General features: G+C 34.9%; 4 protein-coding genes and 1 pseudogene across 6 annotated transcripts; 4 read left to right on the top strand and 1 right to left on the bottom strand.

The window, feature by feature from the left end:
• Positions 750-2,952, top strand: LOC104723682. The gene has a single exon (XM_019232261.1). It carries the CDS (start codon positions 1,040-1,042, stop codon positions 2,621-2,623), a length of 1,584 nt encoding a protein of 527 aa, XP_019087806.1. The 5' UTR covers positions 750-1,039; the 3' UTR covers positions 2,624-2,952.
• LOC104723683 lies at positions 6,278-8,517 on the top strand (annotated as a pseudogene).
• Positions 14,853-17,154, top strand: LOC104723684 (FRIGIDA-like protein 4b). Its single transcript, XM_010442072.2, has 3 exons — positions 14,853-15,905; positions 16,022-16,197; positions 16,350-17,154. Exons 1-3 carry the CDS (start codon positions 14,954-14,956, stop codon positions 16,869-16,871), a joined length of 1,650 nt encoding a protein of 549 aa, XP_010440374.1. The 5' UTR covers positions 14,853-14,953; the 3' UTR covers positions 16,872-17,154.
• On the bottom strand, positions 17,346-18,083 carry LOC104723685 (ferredoxin-like). Its single transcript, XM_010442073.2, has one exon. It carries the CDS (start codon positions 18,011-18,013, stop codon positions 17,549-17,551), a length of 465 nt encoding a protein of 154 aa, XP_010440375.1. The 5' UTR covers positions 18,014-18,083; the 3' UTR covers positions 17,346-17,548.
• LOC104723686 (cysteine synthase 1) lies at positions 20,650-23,275 on the top strand. Of its 3 annotated transcripts, none has more exons than XM_010442074.2 (11): positions 20,652-20,785; positions 21,021-21,070; positions 21,163-21,272; positions 21,348-21,405; positions 21,488-21,751; positions 21,835-21,972; positions 22,069-22,120; positions 22,251-22,330; positions 22,431-22,490; positions 22,737-22,817; positions 22,979-23,275. In XM_010442074.2, exons 2-11 carry the CDS (start codon positions 21,038-21,040, stop codon positions 23,069-23,071), a joined length of 969 nt encoding a protein of 322 aa, XP_010440376.1. In that variant the 5' UTR covers positions 20,652-20,785; positions 21,021-21,037; the 3' UTR covers positions 23,072-23,275. The 3 variants fall into 3 exon arrangements, with proteins under 3 accessions (XP_019087803.1, XP_010440376.1, XP_019087804.1); XM_019232259.1 differs by having other exon boundaries at positions 21,024-21,070; XM_019232258.1 differs by having other exon boundaries at positions 20,650-20,785; positions 21,024-21,070; positions 21,163-21,405.

Raw genomic sequence — 23,275 nt, forward strand, 5'->3', positions numbered from 1 at the left:
ATTCGAAGCAATAAAAATAGACTTCCTTTTTCACTTTACAAAAAAAAAAAAATGGATACAATGTTAGAAGTATAACTCTAAACCATCTAAGAAGAGGTACATGCAATTTGTTCAAATCCACAGTCTCATTAGTTCGTTTTATTATTACCATAGGAGTCTCATTAGTCCATTTTGTTAGTTTCATAGTAGATGCTTTACCCTGTGGCAACTGACCAAATATTTTTTAAAATTCGTCTATGCAATGTAAATAGTACATTTAATATAGGATGTTTTATAATATAAAATGTTTTTAAATTTATATGTAATTTTTATATTAATTTAATATTTTATATTATGCAGTCTTGTTTGTGATTGGTTAAATTTTTTTAAAATGTTTATTTCTTAATATATATGCTTTATTCAAAACATTTTATATTTGGAAAGGGAGGGAGTATAAATGGTAATTGACAGAAAAATTATGCAAATTAAAACATGTGAGATCCGTTGAGATCTTGACACGTCATTCTTAATTATCGGGAAATAGCTCTCAGATCTTGCCACGTATTTACGTAGGTACCAAAGCTCCTGAAGAGATTAGCGTCGTCCAACGAGATTTGGAGGGAAACAAAATTTAAGCACACATTTATAATTACAATTAAAATTTATAAATTGAACAAAACAATAAAGATTTCTGATTAACAATAATAATAATAATTAGGTTATTTTGTTTTTTTTTTTGTCGACATTATTATTACTTTTATTAGGGCCGTGTGAAAAACTTCTCTCATCTCTTTCTTTCAATTTATTTTGTTCTTGGTGGCCGAGAAAATTACATCTCCGCCCACCTCCACCACCGCCGGAGTAATCCATGTTAGCTGATCGGAGGAGCCATCCATTGTCGCGTCGCTGTCACGATTCGCCTTTCATCGAGGTGATATTTGCAGATCGATTTAGATCTGTCGTTCCTAGGGTTCATCGACGTTACATATTTCATGGTCTCTTGTGATTGCATTTCGGATTTTTTGCTGGATTTGGGGGAAATTTAGGGGGCTGTGTATATATGGAGAGAGGTGGGAGGAGATCTGGTGAATCTCCAGGGGTATTGATTAAGAAACGAAGTTCATCTGGTTGCTTGATTGTGAAGAAGAAGAAGAAGAAGAACGATGATGGTGTTGGTAGGGTTTGTTCGTTTTCTGAGAGTCGTCCGAATTGGGAGTCTAATAAGAGGTCTAGGATGATTATGAGTGACTCTGAGTCTAGCGATAAACTTGCCACCATCCCTCATAATATGCGCCACATTCGTAATGTTGAAGAGAGTCGTTTTGGGGATGATCGTTTTGTGGGGAAGAGTAGAGAGTGGAAGGAGAGTAATAGGCAAATATTAGATGAAGATGATGAGGATGAGGATGAGGATGGAGAGAGTGAAGATGAAGTAATGGCAATGAGGATGAGGAGGTCCTTTGATGGTAGCGGAGTTGATATTGGTCAGAAAGCTTATTTGGGGTCTGCGCAATTTGGTAATGATAGGGAATATGGATCTGGCTGTAGTCGTAAAGATTTAGATGTTGAGAAGAGAAGAAAACCATGTATAGATGGATCAGGGAACGTAGGTTTTGCTAATCAAGGTTATAGAAACAGGTGTAAGGTGAGTGGAAACGGAAGTAAAACTACTCATCCTTTATTGTTGCAGAAGAAGTACAAGCGTGACATGATTTTTGATGGACCAATCAGGATGCAGGGCAAAAATGGTGTCCTTAAGGTGATGGTGAACAAGCAGAATAATATTGGAGGGTTAGTGCAAAATGCGAAAGCTGAACAAACTCAATACGGCTCAAAGATTCATGAGACTGGTAAAATACGTGTTGCCATCAACTCGCCAACCATTCTAAAAACTGAAAGTTTGCCGAAACTGCTTCCCCCGGTCAGAATACAGTCAAATGGGTTAAATTTGCCTACGACGTTAACCATGAAGAGTAAGGGACATGACCAAGATTTTGAAGATAGTAATGATAGCTCGGGGCGCGTGCAGAAGAGAATAATACAACCACATAAGCCCTCTCAGATGTCAAGCACTGGAGGAGAAAAGACTTTACCTGAATCGTCAACTTCTTCAAAAATCAGAGATGGAATGATTAGGCGTGGTTCAGGCACAGAAAAACAAAGATTACGTGAGCGAATTAGGGAAATGTTACTGGAAGCAGGGTGGGCGATTGACTATAGACCTAGGAGGAATAGAGACTACCTAGATGCAGTTTATATAAGCCCCAGGGGAACAGCATACTGGTCTATTATCAAGGCTTATGAAGCACTTCTGAAGCAGTTAAATAGTGGAGAAAAAGTTCCCAAGCCTTGTGAAGATAGTTCCTCATTTATTCTGATCTCAGATGAGATACTCAGTCAGTTAACTAGGAAAACAAAAAGAAAGATTGGTATAGATATGAAGAGGGAAGAACAATCTGCCAGTGATAATGATGGAAAAGCGACTTTTGCAAGAAATTTTTTACCTGTTAAAAATGAAGTTGGAAATGATGACAGGTATGTTCATAAAGAACAGCGAAATGCCATGTCAATGAAGGATGAGGTCAGTAGCAGAGATAGTTCACGAGGTACAACTTCAAAAGGTGAAAGCCCTTTGCATTATTAAATTGAAAAATCAACTGATTGCTCCTCTCACCGTGTGGACGGAGGGACAAATAGCAAACATGGTAGGAGTACACTGTCGGTACGGCGTGCATTCAGGGGAGATAATTCAGAGAGTGGAAATTGTCGTGACACTTCTATAAAGAGGTTCTAGTTCTACGTGTAAGTAAAAGTGTTCCATAAAGAGGTTCTAACGGTGTAAGTGAGTTATTATTAAAATTCACAAACTTCCGAGATTTTTACTGATGGCGCTAAAGAGGTCAAATTATATTTTTAATATATAGTAATGGGTACCGTATAACAATGAAAGCATAAACAGAGGACTTTGTCGTGCAATATTCTTGTTTTAAAACTTGACGCAAGTTTCCCACGCCGACAAAGTGACATCCACTGTTACCGACTTAAGCTTAATTAACAATTGGTTATGACGAATAAAAGAGACGGTGAGAGGAGCTTTGTACCCTCATCTGAAAACAGACGGTATTGGCTTGGCTGATTGATAGTGGAAAAGGTGATGTACATGAACCAACGACGGTTACGCTTAATGCTTGAGGGTTGGATAACAAGAGGCGGGATTCACTGTGGTTGTTGTAGTAAAGTTCTTTCAGTTTCTAAATTTGAGATACACGTTGGAAGCAAACTGCGGCTGCCATTTCAGAACAGATTTTTCTTAGGTCAAAACTTCAATCGGCTGAATGTTGGTGGAATCTATACAGCTCTTCTAGAGAGATGCGATGAAATAGTCGCTTCAGCATCTATTAGGTTATTCCTCTCCTGATAATCTTTTTTTAGTTTCAGTCATGGTCTCAAGAAATATTTAGTTTGCTGTGATCGCAGTCCCTCAACTTTCCACCAAAGATGCCTAGACATACAGGTATGCTGATTTTGCTGTATATATTTCTTGTTTTCGTTAATTTTGACAAGTCAATGCTAATTTAATAAAGGTGCAATGGTTTATGTGGTGCTTAGTATAAACAGGTTTTAGAACAATACTTATAGCTAAATGAACGGATAAGATTCAAACATATGTAAACTCTTTTGAGCTGAAATGTCGTTAACTTTTAATTACACCAGGGTTGTTTTATTACTCTCCTGAATTTTTTTAGTATCCTTTTTCAGTTTCAGTCATGGTGTCAAGAAATATTTAGCTTGTGAATGCTTATCTTTTGCACTGTAAGAATTTTGTTTATTGGTTTTGATGCATGTTTTTCCTGTTAGGGTCTACTGGGTATTAACGCCATTTACCATTTGGTCTAGATTTTCATGCTAACCGTCTAGCTGAGATGTCGTTCGTTGAAACTCGACATGTCTACAGACACCAACACGCTGATGGTGGACATCATCAGATATGGAAAAGCAGATAGACTGCAAAACCTTCCTTTAGTGCTTTTGTTGGAGAAGATGAAGGAGATAATTTTGTGTAGTCTCCTCCTCAACGGAACAGCGATATGGCTTTCTTAGATCATATTATCCGCTCTCCTTCAGAAACTGGTGAAAATGGAAACGAAGATGTCTATGGATCAGGCGATGATGATTCTCTGGAAACGCAATGAAACAGAGTTAGATTGTTGATCTGTCCTCGTAAGCATTTTGGTGTCTACTGCAAACATTATAATCGCTTTTTTCGATAGAATTTGTTAATAATGTTTATATGTTTTTATATTATATTGTATATGTCTCTCCTTCTCTCGCTGCCAAGCTTCACGACGGTGAGTCTCTCTTATGTGTTATCATCTCGTTTATTACTCTTCGTTTGTCCACCATCATCTTCCCGATGAAAATACTTCTTAATTCTTAGAGCATTCATTTGTATATAATTTGGTTTTATGAAGCATTTTCTCCCAAGAAATCATTAGAAACTTTGTTTCAAATCTATCTATAAACCTAACTAAATGATAATAGTGGAATGTGGTGAAAATTTTGATATTTGGCAGAATAGAATCATTTGTTTTCTGTTCACTTTCACAGATTTTTGAGAAAATTCAGCCACATCACGTAAATTCATTTCTTTAATTTTGTTGTTTGGAAAAGAAAAAAAGAAAAGGTATTTTAGAATACCTCATATGATTAGCCGCTAAACGGTTATTATTATTTTATCTATATATATTTTGATCTCTCTTTTTATCTCTCTCAATGCCTTGCTCGAGTATCGAACACGTCATGCGTTATACATTACGGTGCCTTCGCAGACCAGTCAAGCTACGAGAGCCAAAGGAAATATCGTTTCGATATAGTTAATATAATGTTATCTCAACTAATATAAAGCAACGTTTCCATCAATTTAACTATTTATAAGTCACCTTGTAGATTTAGAGATAAAATATGAAAAGAGGTATTTTAGAATACCTCATATGATTTATAGAAGCTCGAGTTATTAATTTACAGAAGCATCACTTATTGTCACCATCTCTCTTGTTCTCTCTCTCAATGCCTTTGCTCCAAGCATCGAACACGTCACACGTTGCACTTTAAAGTGACTTCGCAGACCAACCACGCTACGTGAGCAAAGGCAAACATTGTTTCACTTATATTAGGAAAAAAGATGTCTAGTATCAAAGAATGCATACTCCCATGCCAAATATATTATTGTATAACTAACTACACCAAGTATATGTATTATATGACCACATGCATAAACTATATAACGTTATGCGGTCAACACCATAAATATATAATCCAGTATACCGATTAACTGACTCCGTCGAAGACTAACGTTGACTCCAGCATTGACCAACACTGAATTTTTTTTTTTAATAATTTTAAATTTATACTAAATCAATTATGGTTTTTCATGATTAAAAGACATATTCTATTCAATATCCAAATATTTTTTATATATCTCTAATATATTCATTCTTATAATTAGTTACTTTTTATTTTTCAAACTAAAGTAAATAGTTAAATAAAAATTATTTATAATTATTTTCAAGATAGAAAAATTCATTTTTAATTATTCATTTATAAAATCAAGTTCAACTACTTTCATTAGAAAATAATATGCAAAAGATTGAGTATATGACTCTTTACTCTAAATTTTGCATGGTAAATGTTATACAAAATTTTAGATACTCTTTACTTTAAAATTTACATACTCAAAATAACATATAAACAACAACAACAAAATTCACAATATTTACTTTTAATATATAAAAGATAAAGATACAAAAAAATTCATTTTAGCAAAACAATATATTTGATTTAAGGGTATGTTTGCAAAAGGGTATAGAATAAGAGTATTTTTGCAAATGACTTTATATTATATCTTGAAAATAATTATCAGTGATTTTTATTTAACTATTAGTTTAGCTTTAAAATTGAAAATTAACTAAGTATAAAAATGTTAATTTAATTTTTAGAATTTTTTTAAGGTTTGGATTCTCTATTTTACATTTATGATATAGTTTTGAGGAGTTAGGATTTAGTATTTGGAGTTTAAAACTTAGAATTTAGTTATTTTATATATAGAAAAGTAGTTTTTCTGAAAATGGATAACATAAAAGGTTATTTTTGAAAAATGACATTGGAAAAGAGGTATTTTTGAAAATCCTCCAAGAATAAATACATTAAAAATATATAAAAAATATTTAGATATTACATATAATATTTTTTAATTGATAAAAACCATAAATGATTAAATATAATAATTTTTTAGTTTTTATTTTTAATTTTAGAATTTTTTTTGGTCAAACACCGGTCTTCACTAGAATTAATCAATCAGTATACCAGTTTGTATATCTATCATATCATATAATTCATATATGTGAGTTGAGTATATACTAGAATATACTCATATGATGGATTGTATAAAACCTCTGTATAAATTAATAATAATATATAATATACTCGCTCTCTGTTTCAATCAATGCCTTTGCCCTGGAAGCATCGAACTTGTCACGCGTTGCAATTGCAAATGCCTTCGCAGACCAGACAAGCTACTAGAGCAAAGGCAAACATAGCTTCATTTCTATGTTTGTATCTGTAGTTTACAACAAAGGCACGGATGTTATACGACGTCGTTATAGTTTCTACAGTAGCAAAATCTCACACTTGTCTCTCTCTCTAGTTATTAGTACCCACACCAATGGAGCTCTCTTCTTCGCCGGCTCAGCTTCTGAGACCACATCTCGGCTTTAGGGTTTTACTTCCTCCTCAACGAACATCAATCGCTTCTTCTTCTTCTTCTCCTACTTCTCGATTCCTACGGATGGAACCTTATTCTCACCGTCCTCTTCGATCTATCTCCTCCGCTTCTCCTCCTCCTCCCGGAGATAACGGTTTCCCGGCGATTATTACCTCTTCTCCAATCGAATCAGGTAGATACAAAGGAAACAAATGTATCAGTAAAGATTAATTTGGATGGTAATGGAGTTGCTGATAGCTCCACTGGGATCCCTTTCCTTGATCATATGTTAGATGTTAGTTTGCTTTTTTAAACATTTTCAATTTCATTTCTGTTTGTTGTGACTTGTGAGTCTTTGAAATTTTGATAAAATGTGTGTTTGTGGATTCTTTGTGTTTAGCAACTTGCTTCACATGGTTTCTTCGATGTACATGTAAGAGCTACTGGTGATACTCACATCGACGATCATCATACTAATGAAGATGTTGCTCTTGCCATTGGAACAGTTTAGTAGTTAACTGAATTTTCTTCTTTTGTCTTCTATTCAGTAAGTTTGATGAGTGAGTAGCATTCGTTGTGATTGCTAATTTTTTCTTTTGTCTGTGTCTGGTTAGGCTTTGTTAAATGCACTTGGGGAGCGGAAAGGGATCAACCGTTTTTGGCGATTTTACAGCTCCTCTTGATGAAGCACTTATTCATGTTTCTCTGGTATAATGCAGATCTTTAAACTTTGGTGTTGCATCTATCTAGTTTGTTTGTTTTTTCAAGTAATTTGGCAGGATTTATCTGGTCGACCATATCTTGGTTACAACTTAGAGATACCAACTCAGAGAGTAGGAACATACGACACTCAGGTTCATACAGTTTCAGGGTTTTTTCTAATTTTTGGGTTCTTGGTTTTGTCGAATCACTATTCACTAAATGAATCTTCTCTTATTTAGTTGGTGGAGCATTTCTTCCAGTCGTTGGTGAATACTTCTGGTATGACACTTCACATCCGACAGGTACGATTGTAATTGCTGATAAAGCAAGCAAGAAAAATAACAGCAAATTGATGTTTCATTAGTCTTTTTCTATAATGTGCCGATGTTTTGAACCTTTATCTCTTATTTCGATTTGTCATGACAGCTTGCCGGTAGAAACTCTCATCATATAATAGAAGCGACCTTTAAGGCCTTTGCAAGGGCTCTCCGACAAGCAACAGAGTCTGATCCACGTCGCGGTGGGACAATACCAAGGTTTGGCTTTGATTCTTAAATTGCAAAACTAATCTTATTCAAATTCTTACCTCAGAAAAAGGCACTCACATACACATTACATTATACCTCTCATTCATCTTCCAATATTAATTGCAAGATGCCAAGTTTCATCATAACAAAAAACAGAAAAATCCTTGGCATCATTCAGTATTGGAAAGAAGCAAAATATGGCTGAGAAAACAAGTCTAACGTTTTAGGTTTACTGCATATTTGCAGTTCAAAAGGAGTCTTGTCACGGTCGTAAGAGGCGGTGAAAAAAAATATTTCAGTAGACTGATGGGAGTTCTTGAGCAAGGATCAGTTGTCTTATTTACAGTGTCAAACCTGCTAGTGCTGGATCATTGCTCATTTGCAAAGGTCTATGTATTTAAGATTAGCTTTTGGGAAGAAACAGCCCAGCTTTAATTTGTACTTTGTTGTTGTAGACTACTTTTAACACATAATACATGTGAGTTCTTTGTTGATGTTTAGGTGCAGAGTGATGATATTTATCTATAGCTAATTGGTTATTTCAGATTATTGTTCTTTCTTGACATTAATCTAGTAATATGTTCGGTTTTTCGGTTTTGGTATTGATATCTTCTTATTTTATATGTTCATGATCATATGATGAAAGCTCTGCGGTCTGCAAACATGTCTTTGTTAAATAATTGACTTTAGTCATTTTGATAGTCTTAATCTATATTATGAAAGCTGGCCAACTCTCTCCATCCTTCTGCCACAGCAGTAATGGAGAGAGTGCCACATGTCCATGACTAAAATCAACCTATCATTTTGAAAATTTTATATTGTTTGACTGATATTCTTCGTCTTTTCTTGCTTGATTTTCGTAGTAACTGTTACTTCGACCCTTTTCACTTTCTCTTGCTTTAATTTTTTGTAGTAACTGCTCCTTTATAATATCTCTCACATCATGCTGTTTTCTTTTTGTAGTGAACGAAGAAGATGTGGAAGATGAAGGTCAACTACAAAAAAATGAGAACTTGAAGATCAAATATATTCATATAGTACTTTTTTGAAGAAATCAGCAACGGAACTTGGCTTTAGAATATAGATTAGAATGCTGAAGTTAACAGAGGACTCAATTTCCTAAAGGAAAAAATTGTCTTATACTAATGTTAAGACAATCTTAACGTCATCTAGAAATTATCTAATTGGAACTGATTAGTATGCTTATTTTTCCAAAATGCTGATGGGTACAACTTGTGGGTTTTTAGGCTTCTCAAGGGTCTATATCCACACATGAACAAATTTATATTGGTTTTAACTGGTTATTTTTTGTAGCTTACCTATACTATGTCAATGCATTAGTAATGGTTTATATCTTTTGCTCAAAATAGATTACAAGTTAGTTTATTCAGTATGAGAATTGCATACTATGTTTTGCTTACTGTTTTCTTTATATATTTCTATATTTCTTGCTTTGGTATGGTGTAGCAGGTTCAAATAAAACAAATCCTTATATGGCAGGAATCTTGAATATATAGAGAAAGATGTTTAATTAGTTCTTTTAATTATAGTTTGTAAGTGATTATATTCATTCTCATTCGATAACAAACAAGAAAAAATAAAATTCTCTTAATTTTACATTGTTGTGTTGTTTTCCTTCTCTGAAAACTTTTTTTCTATGACTCTATCTGCTCAACTATACACATGATTGCAAGTTCATTCTCACTATGGTGAACTTTACGGATTTTGTCTAAATTTATATTTTATGTATCTAAGGTGTGTGTGTTGTTAAATGTAATCTTACTACATAATAAGAAGAAATTGGTTATTTTGTGTTTGATTCTTAAGAGGTAGAATAGATTATAAGATTTGGGAATTAGCCAAATTTACTACAGTTTTTTCCCTTACGTTACAATGCGAGAGAAAAAGAAAATTCAATCATGTGTGGTGGCTACTCCAAATTTTTAGTCACATGATATTGATCACCATGGTTTGTACTTTCGTTTTTGACTACTTAATATATAATCTGATATGACAGTGAAAATGTAATTATTCATATCGCTAAAAAATAATCCGCGCAGTGCACGGGTATTCATCTAGTAGTCTTTATTAGTTGCCAGTCTTTTGGGATTTCTTTATGATTAATCGCCTAGAATAAATGATACGAGAGAGATTAGTAGAGGTAACATGTAGCGGTTCTAAGCATTTATTCTTGGATGAAAAGTTGCTCATTGCTTCTTTAAACATGTTAATCCAAGCACATCTAAAATTAAAATGTGCATGTGAATCTAATATGATTTACTTCGGACCCCATAGCCATACGCCGTCTATAATAATTGGTACTTGAAGCTTCTCACATTTGCAGTTTGTGTTGTAAAAAAACAGAAAGGCTGGAATGTGATCGAGGCAAACACTTTTTTTTTTCTCCCCTTTCTCTCTCTTAATATTTGCTTTCCTCTCTCTCTTCTTAAGAACTCGCCGCCGTTTTAGGATTGTCTCCGACCGGCACGTGTGGGCCACCGCGGCCATGGCGTCGGTTCGGCTTTAGTTTTCTGCTTAATTTTCTAGTTCTTCTTTCTTTTGTGGAGAGATCTCTGATTTTTCCAGCTTTTCTCTTTTTAGATCTAGGATTTGGGTTGTTTGATTTTGTTGCAAGATTCAGTTTTCTTCTTTGCCTGAGCTCTCTATGGCCTAAATTGCGATGGCTCTAAGCCACCCACAGTCGGTGTGGTGGTGATTCGGTTTCGGCGACCTATTGTTTTAGGTTTCCTCACACAGCTTCAACAAATCGGATCTAGGGCGAGATCCGCCCAGGTTTGGGTTCTTCTTACTGGTTCTAGTCACTTAGTTGACATTTCCAACCATGGCGTTTCCGACGATCTCTGAATTGAGGTTTTTCCGTCACGCCGCTCAAGATTCCCTAAGGTTTATCTTCTGAAGACTCTAAATCAACAAGTGAGGCAAGATGTTCATAGTCTTTCAAGATTGCGATTTTGGTTTGTTCGGGCAAAAAGAAGTTTGATTTCTCTGTGTAATATCTACTATCCTGTTTTAGATCTCTTTATTTCCTTGTTGGGTTCCCCAAGTTTGGGGCTTAGTTTCCGAGAGCTTTAAGCCTTGTCGGTTTGTTTTCCCGGGGGTAAAGTATCATCGGCTTAGTTTCCGGAGGTTAAAGTCCTGCCGGCGTTTCATGTATTCCACCTTTATTTCCCTTTAATATATATTTCAAATGACAAAAAAAAAAGGAATGTAATCGAGGATGAGCCGTGAACGACATAGAAAACATAAAATTGGGGGAAAATTGTGAATAGATTAGCCTCTATAGTTATCTGGCTACGGTGATAGATTTGGACAAAGTCAATTTTCATGGCCTAAAACTTACAACTTAATTAAACATTTGATATGAAGTATGCGATATGATTCTCATATATTGAAAGTAATCCTTGAAATTTTTAAGATAATGCTCTTGATGCTTTTAGAAACTTGATAGATTTGGTGATATATATGTTTTTAGCTTCATGTGCTTTTTTCCCCCTTTTCTTTACCCTACTCGCAAAGTGGTGATTGATTTTTGGCCAGCCAATGGCATCTCCTTTTGCTATCTTTAAGTCACATGCGAAAGAGCTATTCAGAGTTCTATGGTTGTTTTCTAGAGTAAAGATAGTGGTAGGGAAGAGTATCTTGTGCGAATGGTTTGCCTTAAGATTTGGTTGTTAATTGGTGGCTAACTTAGTCATGGGCTATATAGGTCTTAAGTAATTGTTATTTTGCACTCAAAGCTTCATATATCTGTGTTGGTGACTATTTAGTCTTATATATGGATTAGTATGAAAAATATTAATCAAATAAGAAGTAGTTTTTACCCTGTGTTGCATGCATCGAACAAAAAAAAAAGAAGAAAAGATGTTTCACCTTTTGATTTCTCTATCTCTCCCAAGTTGTTAAATAATATTATCCATTTTTAATGTTTTAGACCATTTTTTCATATATCTTCAAATAAATATGGTTTTGTTATAAAATAAGTGTTTGATTTTTATGGTGAATATAATAAATAATAGAGAGAAATTTTATATCCGCAGAAAGTTTGGGATACTGAGTAAAAGAGGGACGAGAGAGATTTTACTTTTTCTATAAATAAAATTTTTGTAAGTTGTATTCGTATGTTACAATGATCGAATTCGATCGTTTATATAGAGGTAAAAAAGTAAGTTATTATGTGTGCATAGTGACGGTGGGCTCTACAGAAGTTACGTAATATTTTTCACATGTACGCATCCTTTTGTGACTTTTTATGTTCTCCTTATTTTGTTGACTTTTGTAACACTCCCCCTTGGAGACCAGTGTCACTATTATCCCTTGCGTAATATCTTCTGTTGCCTCGTTAAAAACCTTTCTAGGAAAACCCAATGGGAAAAACCTTAGTAAGGTAAAAAGAGTACAACCTCGCAAGCTCCCCCTCGGCTGATCAGGATCTCATCTTACAGATCTTGTTGACGACGCATTCCAATATTATGGACATGTTTCCTGAACATAGTCGTGGGTAATGACTTTGTAAAGGGATCTGCAGAGTTCTCAGATGATCGAACATATCTGAATTCAATGTCTTTATTCTTCACGAGTTCTTGAGTGTATGAAAAGAACTTTGGAGGGATATGTTTGGTTATATCACTTTTGATATATCTTTCCTTTGTCTGAGCAACACAGGCAACATTGTCTTCAAGATAGTTGGCTCTGTATTATGACAAATTCCGCTACTTGATTTAATGTGTCGACTTATCGATCTTAGCCACACACATTCTCTACTTGCTTCATGAAGTGCGATAATTTCGGCATGATTCGAAGAAGTAGCTACGAGTGTCTGCTTTTGAGAACACCATGATATAGCAGTGCTTCCAATCGTGAACACGTATAGCAATTCCACAATAGGTTTTATTCAGTGTTGTGGTCCAATACTGTGTGATATAGAAATGGTTTTTCTTTTAGTTTAGGTTTTAATTTGTGAACGTAAGACAATAGTTATAATATATTCTTCTACTAGTGAGTGGTTTAAAAATTCACCTCATAAGTTGAAAAGATCCAAGTCCTTAAATCTATCTACTACGATATTTTAACTATGGTTGGATTAGATGACAAAAAATACTTAAACTTTTCACATACGTATATTCCAACTATTTTTTTTTATATATAATGAAAGAGTTGAACAAAATGTATAACATAATAGTATAAAACATGTTTTTGGACTTCAAAAATTTACATGTGATTTAAAGGCTATATATGACCACACATGACACACATCTCTAACTGAGTTTGGCTCGGAATTTTTGGGTTTTATAATAAATGTTATCAAATTAGTGAAATTACTACTACTACTAATGTAATGATGTACTATTATGTAAAAACACTAATAATTAGTGTAAAAAGGATTTTTTGTGTGTGTGTGATTACTTAAACATCACGTTGGGTCCAACAAACTTCAACGCATGCCTATTTCATTACACCACCATTTTACAAGTTCTCTTCTCCATACGTACAACTTTAATTCTCTGTTCTTTTCTTGGAATAATAATACCAACAACAACATTCTCTTTTATACTACTATACGTTTTACAAAAAATTAAAAATATCGTAAAGTACAATTTTGCATACATTTATGCCGGCAATGCTTCACTGTCTTCTGACTCAACGCATGTGGTGGTCAGTGGGTCTGGCGGCCCTACTTCTTACTCCCTCTCTTTTCCTTTTTTTTTTTTTGGTTCCACCTAAACGAATACGTTAACCGACAAAACATTTCCGGTTTACCACACCTTTTCTTAACGTCACCAGCAAGGGATACAATCCGACTCCCAAAATTTCAATCCAAACCGATCCAAAAACCCGGTTTGACACGGTTTCGTTTACTCAATAAAACCCGATCGATTGTATGTAGAATATGAGTTGTGTTTCGCTAAACCGAAGCAATACATACGCATATTTATTTGAGTGTAATGACTCCAACAAAGTTTAGATAAGTTAGATTTACAATATAATTTAGATCCAAACTAAACTTAACTTATGATCCAATCCGGAAAAACATTTAAAGTCCAATCGGATTTTAAACATTCCAACCCTTAAAATTTGAGATCCAAATTACTCGAACTGATCCAAACCGAAAATCCAAAGACCTAAACGGCTGGACATACATACAATAAAACCTCTATAAATTAATAATGGTGGGACCATAAAATTTTATTAATTTATAGAGGTTTTAATTTCTCGATAAATTAATAATTATTAATTTATAAAGAGACTTTCTAAATTTGGTAAAAAAAAATTTAAAAATAAAATTTAATCATTATGATTAATATTTTTATAAAACTAATTAAAATGAAATAGCAATTATCATATTTTGAAAATAGTACTCAAAGATTTTTATACAGTAAAAATATTAAAAATAAACTCTAATAAAAATTAATGTGTGTATATATATATATTTATATAATTATTAATTTATATCATTGATGAGATCATATATTTACAAAGGATTTTTAAAAAAATATTATTTTATTATATTATCGAATTATGTCCAAAATTACATTAATCTTAATTTGGAACCGAATAAATTTATTAATTTATAAAGATTATTAATTTAACGAGTATTAATTGATAGAGCTTCTCCGGTAACACAATTACATATCAACACAAGCCTCTTATCCTACGCATTCTCCTCCGTGCACGATAGCAACAACATCCAATCATGAATGTGTATAGTGGCTGGCTACTGCTGCTGCTGCCGTCATTAAAAGTACGCACGCACTCTAGATGGCTGTCATAGTCACGCCATCGTTACAGACGCCATGACACGTGTCGCTTTTCTCACTTATCCACGTCATCATTCTTCTCTTATTATTATACCCTTTGCCATTTTTAGGTTTTCTCTGTCACTTTGTTCAACCTTCTTCCTCTTCTCTGCTAAAATCGAACCGAACTTTTTGAGTTTTGAGTTTAATAACCGCCCGATTAACCGGAGATGGAGGCTTCCCCCGATCCAGGCGAGTTGGTTGAGTCAGCTCAGCCGAGTTTCTTCGAGTTTCAGAAGCAGGCGTCTCTGATGACGAGCTGTAATCTTCTGTGGAAAGAGCTCTCTGAACATTTCACTTCGATGGAGCAGAGTCTGATGAAGAAATCTGAAGCTTTGAAACAGATGATTGAAACTTTAGATACTCAGACTCAGACTTCGATTGAGTTGCTTAAGCATCGTGAGGTCACTATAGACCACAGCGTCGAGATCGCGGCGGGGAAAGTTGAGGAGAGAGCTAGAGCCGCGTTGGAATCGCTGGAGAAAGCTAGAGACGGTGGTGATACTGCGACGGCGAATGATGATGATGATGATACTGGAGAGGTTGACGACGGAGACGGCGACGGCGACGGGGAAGGGATTCTATCGGCGGCGCTGAAATCGATTTGTTTGAAGATGGACGCGAGAGGATTCTGGGGATTTGTGATTGCGAGGAAGAAGGAATTGGAGAATCTCCGGTCGCAGATTCCGGCGGCGTTGGTCGATTGTGTGGATCCGCCGAAGTTAGTGCTTGAGGCTGTATCTGAGGTTTTTCCGGTTGATAAAAGAGGCGGTGGAGAGAAAGTGAGCAATGATTTCGGATGGGCTTGTGTTGTGATTCTTGAGAGTTTGATTCCAGTTATGGTTGATCCATTGATGGGGAAGTCGAGGCTGCTTGTAACTCCGAGCGTTAAGGAGAAAGCTAAGGAGATTGCTGAGACGTGGAAGGCGAGCTTGGAAGAGAGAGGAGGGATAGAGAATGTTAAAACACCTGATGTTCATACGTTTCTGCAGCATCTTGTGACTTTTGGAATTGTGAAGAAGGATGATCTTGCTCTTTACAGGAAGCTTGTGGTTGGTTCAGCTTGGCGTAAACAGATGCCTAAGCTTGCTGTTTCAGTTGGTTTGGGTGACCAAATGCCTGGTAACCTTTCTTTGCTACTTCTTGTTTAGTACATAAAACTTCATGGAAGGTTATGATATTGTTTCATGGGAACTTGTAAAGTATTATCTGAAATGGAGATTGATGGTTTTAAACAGATATGATTGAAGAGTTAATCATCAGGGGACAACAGCTTGATGCGGTTCATTTCACTTTTGAAGTTGGTCTTGTACACAAGTTCCCTCCTGTTCCTTTGCTCAAAGCTTATTTGAGGGATGCCAAGAAAGCAACAGCTTTAATCACAGAGGATTCTAACAATCCTGGCCGATCTGCGGTACTTCCCTTCATTTATGTTACTGGTTTATCTGGGTTCAGTTTCAAGTTTTTCTTTTCTGGATCCGTTGCAGGGATTAGTGTAACTTGTTTCTTCCATGGACTCTCTTAGAAATGTGTAAACCTTCTGACAAGTTGTTAATATTTGCCTAGCATCTTGTGGCGCGCAAGGAGCAATCAGCACTCAGAGCAGTCTTAAAATGCATAGAAGAATACAAACTCGAGGAAGAATTCCCTCCCGAGAATCTCAAAAAGCGGTTGGATCAGCTTGAGAAGACCAAAACCGAGAAGAGAAAACCAGCAGCCATTCCTGCCAACAAGAGAACCCGAGCAAGCTACAACGGTCCAATGCCACCAGCGAAAGCAGGGCGTATCACAAACGCATATGTCTCCTCTTTCCCCCCTCCCCCACCAACATTCATCAGATCCCCAAGCCACTCTCCTCAGTATGGTGTACCAGCAGCATACACCACATCCCCACCTACAATCTACAACAACAGGAGCCCTCCATACCAATACTCACCTGAGGTGGTTCATGGATCGTACCAAGCTTCTCCAGTCAGTTATCCTGTAGCATATGGTACATACTGCAGTCCGGTGGCTGCTCCACCCCCTCCAGTTTACCATCCTCACCCGCACCACCAGCACCACCATATTCAGCATGCTTACTACTGATTAGACAATGACAAAGGAAAAAAGAAGATGGTAAGTAACCAAACATTTCAGCATGCTTACTACTGCTTAGACAAGATCCCTGGTGTCTCTGTGTCTACGTTTTGTCTCTACGTGTTTATTGTAGTCTCTCTTTTCTTTCAATCCTAAAATTTGTAGCTTAACACTCTCTCTCTGGCTCTGAATTAGTAGTATGCTACCCTCTTGTGTGTTTGTTAATTTAAACTATACATATCTTTTTACTTTCCTAATGTTTCAATCAACAAACTATTAGTTCAGTACTTAAGATAGATTCCTCTTTAATCAGAAATGCTCTGTTTGTTACATGTCTTCGCCTTGATTCATTTGCTACCTTCTCTCTGGCAATATAAATGGAGTAGTCCCTTATGCCATTAGACTCTACTTGGATAAGTACTATTCATTTTGTAATTTCGTTTGGAGATTCAGTTTTGAGACTAGTATTATGGACTCGAGGAATCAAAGGCAAAACTAGTACTATGGATTATGTTATGTCTGATACAAAATGTACATCACTTTATTTCCCCTTATCCATCCAAATTGCAATGTTTAAATAAAAAACCATTTTCTTGTTTGAAAATTCAAGATTTCAAAGTCTCTATAGCAAAGATTCGTTACAAAACAACACCAAAAGGACCGAATTCAATCAAGAAGATGATTAATTAGTCGTTGGCAGTGGCGAGCTGGAGAGACAAGAGCTCTTCTTCAGGGATCATCTTAATGTGACAATCAGAAGTTGGATACGAAGCACATAGAAGCGCGTAGCCACGTTCCACCACATCATCACTCAGCATCCCACCGCTCTGATCCACCGTTCCGGTCACAAGCTTAGCCGGACAAGTCATACAAACGCCGAGGTTGCAGTCGTAAGGGACATCAAGGCCTGATTCAATAGCCTTAGATAGAATCGTCTCGTCCGGTTCAACCTCCAATTCCGTCGTTTTGCCGTCGTGCTCCACCACCACTTTATATGACCGAGCCACGATCCTTGCGGAGGAGCTGAGAAAGTCCCGGCGATTTGTTGTTGTTGAGAGTGTGCCGTTACGGAGTGGGATTGAAAAGGGTTTGGAGAGATAAGGTTTAGGAAGAGAGATTGTGGAAGTTTGAGAGAGAGGAAGAGTCGCCATGACTGTGAGACAGAGACAAAAGAGTTCTTGCGTTGAGTGAGAGTGATGAACTATTTGTGGTCTCTACGGAGATAACTTCAGATAACGTTGATGATCTATTCTGGATACCGGTCTGCATAAGAACCGAACCGAACCGAACTACACATCAAACCGGAATTCCTCCTAAATCGTTTTTTTTTCACACATGGTTTAGAATATACCAATATTGAATAATGACATAGAAAAATAAGTATTTTAAAAAATGTCATAATATTTACCGAACCTTAATTTAGAAACAGTAAACTATTGAGATTTTCATCGAAGCTCGTCCTCCTCCGATATGATTAGGATAAAACTTTTCTTTTTTTTTTTGACCTTGGATAAAAATTGTTTTTATAAAAGGTTTTTAACTCGAAAATAAAGATCTACGAATTAGTTTAATTGAAAATAGAAAATTCTAAACATAAAGAAAAATTAAAAATTAGTATTTTATTTTTGTTGTAAAAATAATAATAAATAATATTTTTATATTTGAAGCTTCCTATTTTGGGTTGGAAAAAAATATATTTTAACCGAAAGAATTTAGAAATAAATATGGAGATGGTATAAAACTTGGAGATTTCTATTTTTGAGTTAAAAATAGAATAGGATTATAGAGAAAAACTCAACACTTCAAAATGGAGTAAATTTATACTGAATCAAAAAAAAAAAGTTGGATATGTTTTAGCAATCAGAAAATTATCGATTAAGTGCAGGTATAAGGAATTTCATTTACTAATATGCAGATTTTTTATATACATATATTTTTCTTAATAACTAATTGATTTTTTGTTTACTAGTAAAATTGGGTTTTACTCAAGGTCAGTAGAACATTGTAAAGTGTATGGCAATTTATAAATTCATCAATTTCTTATTCCAAGTTGTATTTGTATTTACTGCATGTTATATTTATGGGTAAACATTAGGCTATGAAAAAAGAAAGAAAAAGGAAAAAGTAAACAAATTTTAATAATTCTAACAACGAAACAATTGATAAGTTTTTGAGTAAAATTTCTCAAATATTTGAAAATAAAATTGATTATATTAATGGAAATATTGATGAAGAGATGATGAGAAATTAAAAAGAAATGAATAATTTCAATGACTATACCTTTGCTCGTAATCTATGATCCAAGAAATTATAATGCTCTTGATTCAAATGCTGTATATATTTCAAAAAATAAAAATAGTAAGAGAATACCAAAGATACCAAAGAAAATAGTAATAAAAATAGTATTTTGTGGTAGACATTATTAAATGTCTTGAACCTATTAAAAGATACCAAAGATTTGCTTTATGTAGCAAAGAATTTATCAATCTTGATGTATCTTTCTTACTTTAAGTAGGTAAGCGACCCAAGTATTGCCGTAAGAGGAAATCAAAATTGGAAATAATTAATCTTAATAGTTGATTATATATTTTAATTTATTTGCATGTAAGAAGATGAATATACAACGTAGCATTGCAATTTTCTCTTTTTCTACTATTTTGTTATTTTTAACTAAGTTATTATATCTGTTTGTATACTATATGTTAACTATTCGAATTTATAGATATTATCATTGATTTAATGTGTTACAAATCCAATATAACAAAGAAAAAATTTGTTAAAATCAAAAACAACAATTGAAATTATGGACTCAATTAAAAAAATACTAAGATTTTAAAGAATATGAGCGTATCAACAACGATGGTTACGATAAAACAACAAAAAATCAGATTTTGTATAACAAAACGAGATAAGTGTATCAACAACTATATTTTAATGAAGAAGGAATTAAAACTCAGATTTTAAGCAAAAAAATCAAGGTTATTAAATTTATATATGAACACAATAAATGTGGGAATTAATCATTACAAACTATGGATGTGAAGGGGTGCGGAAAAAAAAAACACAAACATTGAAAAATATATATATAAAAAACTTGAATCTCAACCGTAGGATCAAATGCTTTGAATCTGAACCATTTTTATTAATTTTTTGTTAACCAAACATTATGAACCATTAATTCTCTTTTTCTTTTATATGTTGATGATAACAGCTGGCCCAAAAATTGGGTTCACTATATATAGATATTTTATAATAATTGTGTATGTGTTTTAAAAAGGCAATATGTAAAATTATATTTTATTAATAGATAACTAATGAAACAACAAATAGAGTTTTTTTGCTTTTCAACAAGATTTTTTTTTAAAAAAAAGGTTATAGAAAATGTTAATCTGTATATGAGGGTTTTGATGATTAAGAACATCTAACTAAAAAATAACTATTTGAAAATGAACAAAGTAGAAATTATACATGCAATATGACTATTTTGATTCAATGACAACATAAATTTAAACAGAATAGCAAAATTTTCTAACAAAGCTGTATGTAGAAAAACATATTTAGCATATACTTAATTTTTATAGTATTAGTTTTAAAAATAATTATAGGATTTTTGTTCTAAATAAATTGAACAAAAAAATAAAGTGAACCGAATTCGAAAACCCGAAACTAAAAAAATGTTAACCGATTTAAATCGAACATAACCGAATGTCCAGGTGGGAGAGTTAAAACCGGAAATAACCGGGAAGAAGATTTTGGTGACCAACCACCGCGTTTTATAAAATCGAAAGCATGTGAATGACACCTGTAAAAGAGTCGTCTTCATCATAATAATCATCCATTCGAGGGTTTTCAAGTCCATACGATTCTCTCCATTTTCTTCACAAACGGATTCTGGTCAAACTGTTGACTTTTTTCGCACTCAGGTATCATCATCGTCTTCTTCGTCCCATACTTTTTTTGATTTGCTTGCTTATATACCTCTACCGATTTCGATTTATATTTGGTTTTGATCGGCTAATTGTATCGGATTAAGCTTACTCCGATGTTGAGAATCTAAGTGATTTGGTGTTTTTGAGTGTTGGACAAACTCGATTGGTGTTTTGGTTAATTGATTCGGATGATTTATTCCTTTTTGGTCTTATCTCTTTGTGAATTAAGCAGTGAAGCTTTGAATCATGGCGTGTAGAATTGCTAAAGATGTGACTGAAGTAAGTTCTTCACTCTTCAGATTCGAAGGAGTTGCGTTTTGTTCCATGTTCATGTATTTGACTGATTGATTCTGTTTTACTACTTTCTTCAGTTGATTGGGAACACTCCATTGGTGTATTTGAACAACGTGGCTGAAGGATGTGTTGGTCGTGTTGCTGCTAAGCTTGAGATGATGGAACCTTGCTCCAGCGTCAAAGACAGGTTTCTGCTTTTTGTACTGAACTATGCCATGTTTCCTCGTTTCGGTTTTTGTGTAAACCTTGTTTCTTCTTGCAGGATTGGTTTTAGCATGATTTCTGATGCGGAGAAACAGGGTCTTATCAAACCAGGAGAGGTTTATTCTCCAAACCCACTATTTTTATGTTGAGGTTTTTTTTGGTTTTCGATTGGTTTTAACGTTTTTGTTTGTTCTGTAGAGTGTGCTGATTGAGCCAACAAGTGGAAACACCGGAGTTGGATTAGCATTTACAGCAGCTGCCAAGGGCTACAAGCTTATTATTACGATGCCAGCTTCAATGAGTATTGAGAGAAGAATCATTCTCTTAGCTTTTGGAGTTGAGTTGGTTTTGACTGACCCAGCCAAGGGCATGAAAGGAGCTATCGCTAAGGCGGAAGAGATTTTGGCCAAAACACCCAACGGTTACATGCTCCAACAGTTTGAGAACCCTGCCAACCCAAAGGTAGAATACTTATTCATTAGTAGTGCTATCTGGTTTGTGTGATATCTAACTTTCAAGCTGATGAACTTTACTGTCTTATGCAGATTCACTATGAGACAACTGGACCTGAGATATGGAAAGGCACTGATGGAAAGATCGATGGCTTTGTTTCTGGGATTGGTACTGGTGGTACCATTACAGGTGCAGGAAAATATCTTAAAGAACAGAATGCCAACGTCAAGGTGAGACTTCAGAGCTCCATTGTCTCATACAATTGGCTTTGTTATCTAATTGGTGTGTCTTTGCACGGTTGCTCATTTTGTTTTCACTTCTGTCAGCTGTATGGAGTGGAGCCAGTTGAAAGTGCTATTCTATCCGGTGGGAAGCCAGGTGATTTTGGTTCCTCCACTCCGTTTTCAACTCTAATCATGCATGTTGTTCATTTTTCGGTCTGCCTCATGTTTCATTGTTTGTATATTGGAGTTGACTAACACCAGATGTTTGCTGAAAATGATTTAAGGCCCTCACAAAATTCAAGGGATAGGAGCTGGCTTTATACCAAGTGTATTGAATGTTGATCTTATAGATGAAGTTGTTCAGGTATGACATCTTTCCAATTTTATTTCACTAATAGCAAAACACATTGGATTTGAGAGAGCAACATTTCTGACTTGCCTCCCTCCACCTTTGCTTTCTATAGGTTTCAAGTGATGAATCCATCGACATGGCAAGGCAACTTGCTCTGAAGGAAGGACTTCTTGTAAGTATTTCATATGTTACAGTGAATGAGTTTTACCTTGATCACAATCCTCTGCGATGCTACAAATTCGTTTTTGTCCCTTGATCTTTACTTAGATAAGTTGAGGCCATTAAGATTCAAAACACAGAAACAAATGTGGCTTTCACTAGGATCAGTAGTTCATAATTCATATGGTATCGGGTTGGCAGCAGATTCTCATTTCATATTAAAAAACGGTTGTCTAACAACAAAAGCTAAAAATTGTAGGTGGGAATATCATCTGGTGCAGCAGCAGCTGCAGCAATCAAACTTGCAAAGAAGCCAGAAAACGCTGGGAAGCTGTTTGTGGTAAGCTCTTTCTTTGGTTATATTATTATTTATTACCCCAAAGCTAAAAAAGCTCTAACAAAACCCTAGAAACAAGAAACAAGCAAAACCAGTGTTCAACTTTTTAAGTCCATAGTATTTTCATTCTGATGTAAAACTAAATCTACTGAACTATTCTACAGGCGATATTCCCGAGTTTCGGGGAGAGGTATCTATCGACAGTCCTATTCGATGCAACAAGGAAAGAAGCGGAATCTATGACCTTCGAGGCTTGAAAAGTCTCCATTTCTTCTTAAGAGACGCCAAAATAAAAGAGATGTCCACAGTTTCTCCTACAGAGGCTCTTCATCTGCAGTTGCAGTGCGTCTTTGCTTCTATCTGTATCTTATTTTGTGTGACAATAAAAATTAAAAATGAAACTTCTCTATTTGTTGTGTGAACCACTTGTTGTTAATGAAGTTTACAAGTCTTTGTCAGTA

The sequence above is a fragment of the Camelina sativa genome, chromosome 11 (genome assembly GCF_000633955.1).
Source record: "Camelina sativa cultivar DH55 chromosome 11, Cs, whole genome shotgun sequence".
NCBI classification, from domain to species: domain Eukaryota; kingdom Viridiplantae; phylum Streptophyta; class Magnoliopsida; order Brassicales; family Brassicaceae; genus Camelina; species Camelina sativa.

Coding starts and splice junctions, on each gene's coding strand:
- LOC104723684 (XM_010442072.2), top strand. CDS start 14,954: ATGGAGGCTTCCCCCGATCCAGGCGAGTTGGTTGAGTCAGCTCAGCCG. Junction 15,906..16,021: donor TTTGGGTGACCAAATGCCTG/GTAACCTTTCTT, acceptor GGTTTTAAACAG/ATATGATTGAAGAGTTAATC. Junction 16,198..16,349: donor ACAATCCTGGCCGATCTGCG/GTACTTCCCTTC, acceptor ATATTTGCCTAG/CATCTTGTGGCGCGCAAGGA.
- LOC104723686 (XM_019232258.1), top strand. CDS start 21,038: ATGGCGTGTAGAATTGCTAAAGATGTGACTGAA. Junction 22,121..22,250: donor TCTATCCGGTGGGAAGCCAG/GTGATTTTGGTT, acceptor AAATGATTTAAG/GCCCTCACAAAATTCAAGGG. Junction 22,818..22,978: donor ACGCTGGGAAGCTGTTTGTG/GTAAGCTCTTTC, acceptor ACTATTCTACAG/GCGATATTCCCGAGTTTCGG.
- LOC104723682 (XM_019232261.1), top strand. CDS start 1,040: ATGGAGAGAGGTGGGAGGAGATCTGGTGAATCTCCAGGGGTATTGATT.
- LOC104723685 (XM_010442073.2), bottom strand. CDS start 18,013: ATGGCGACTCTTCCTCTCTCTCAAACTTCCACAATCTCTCTTCCTAAA.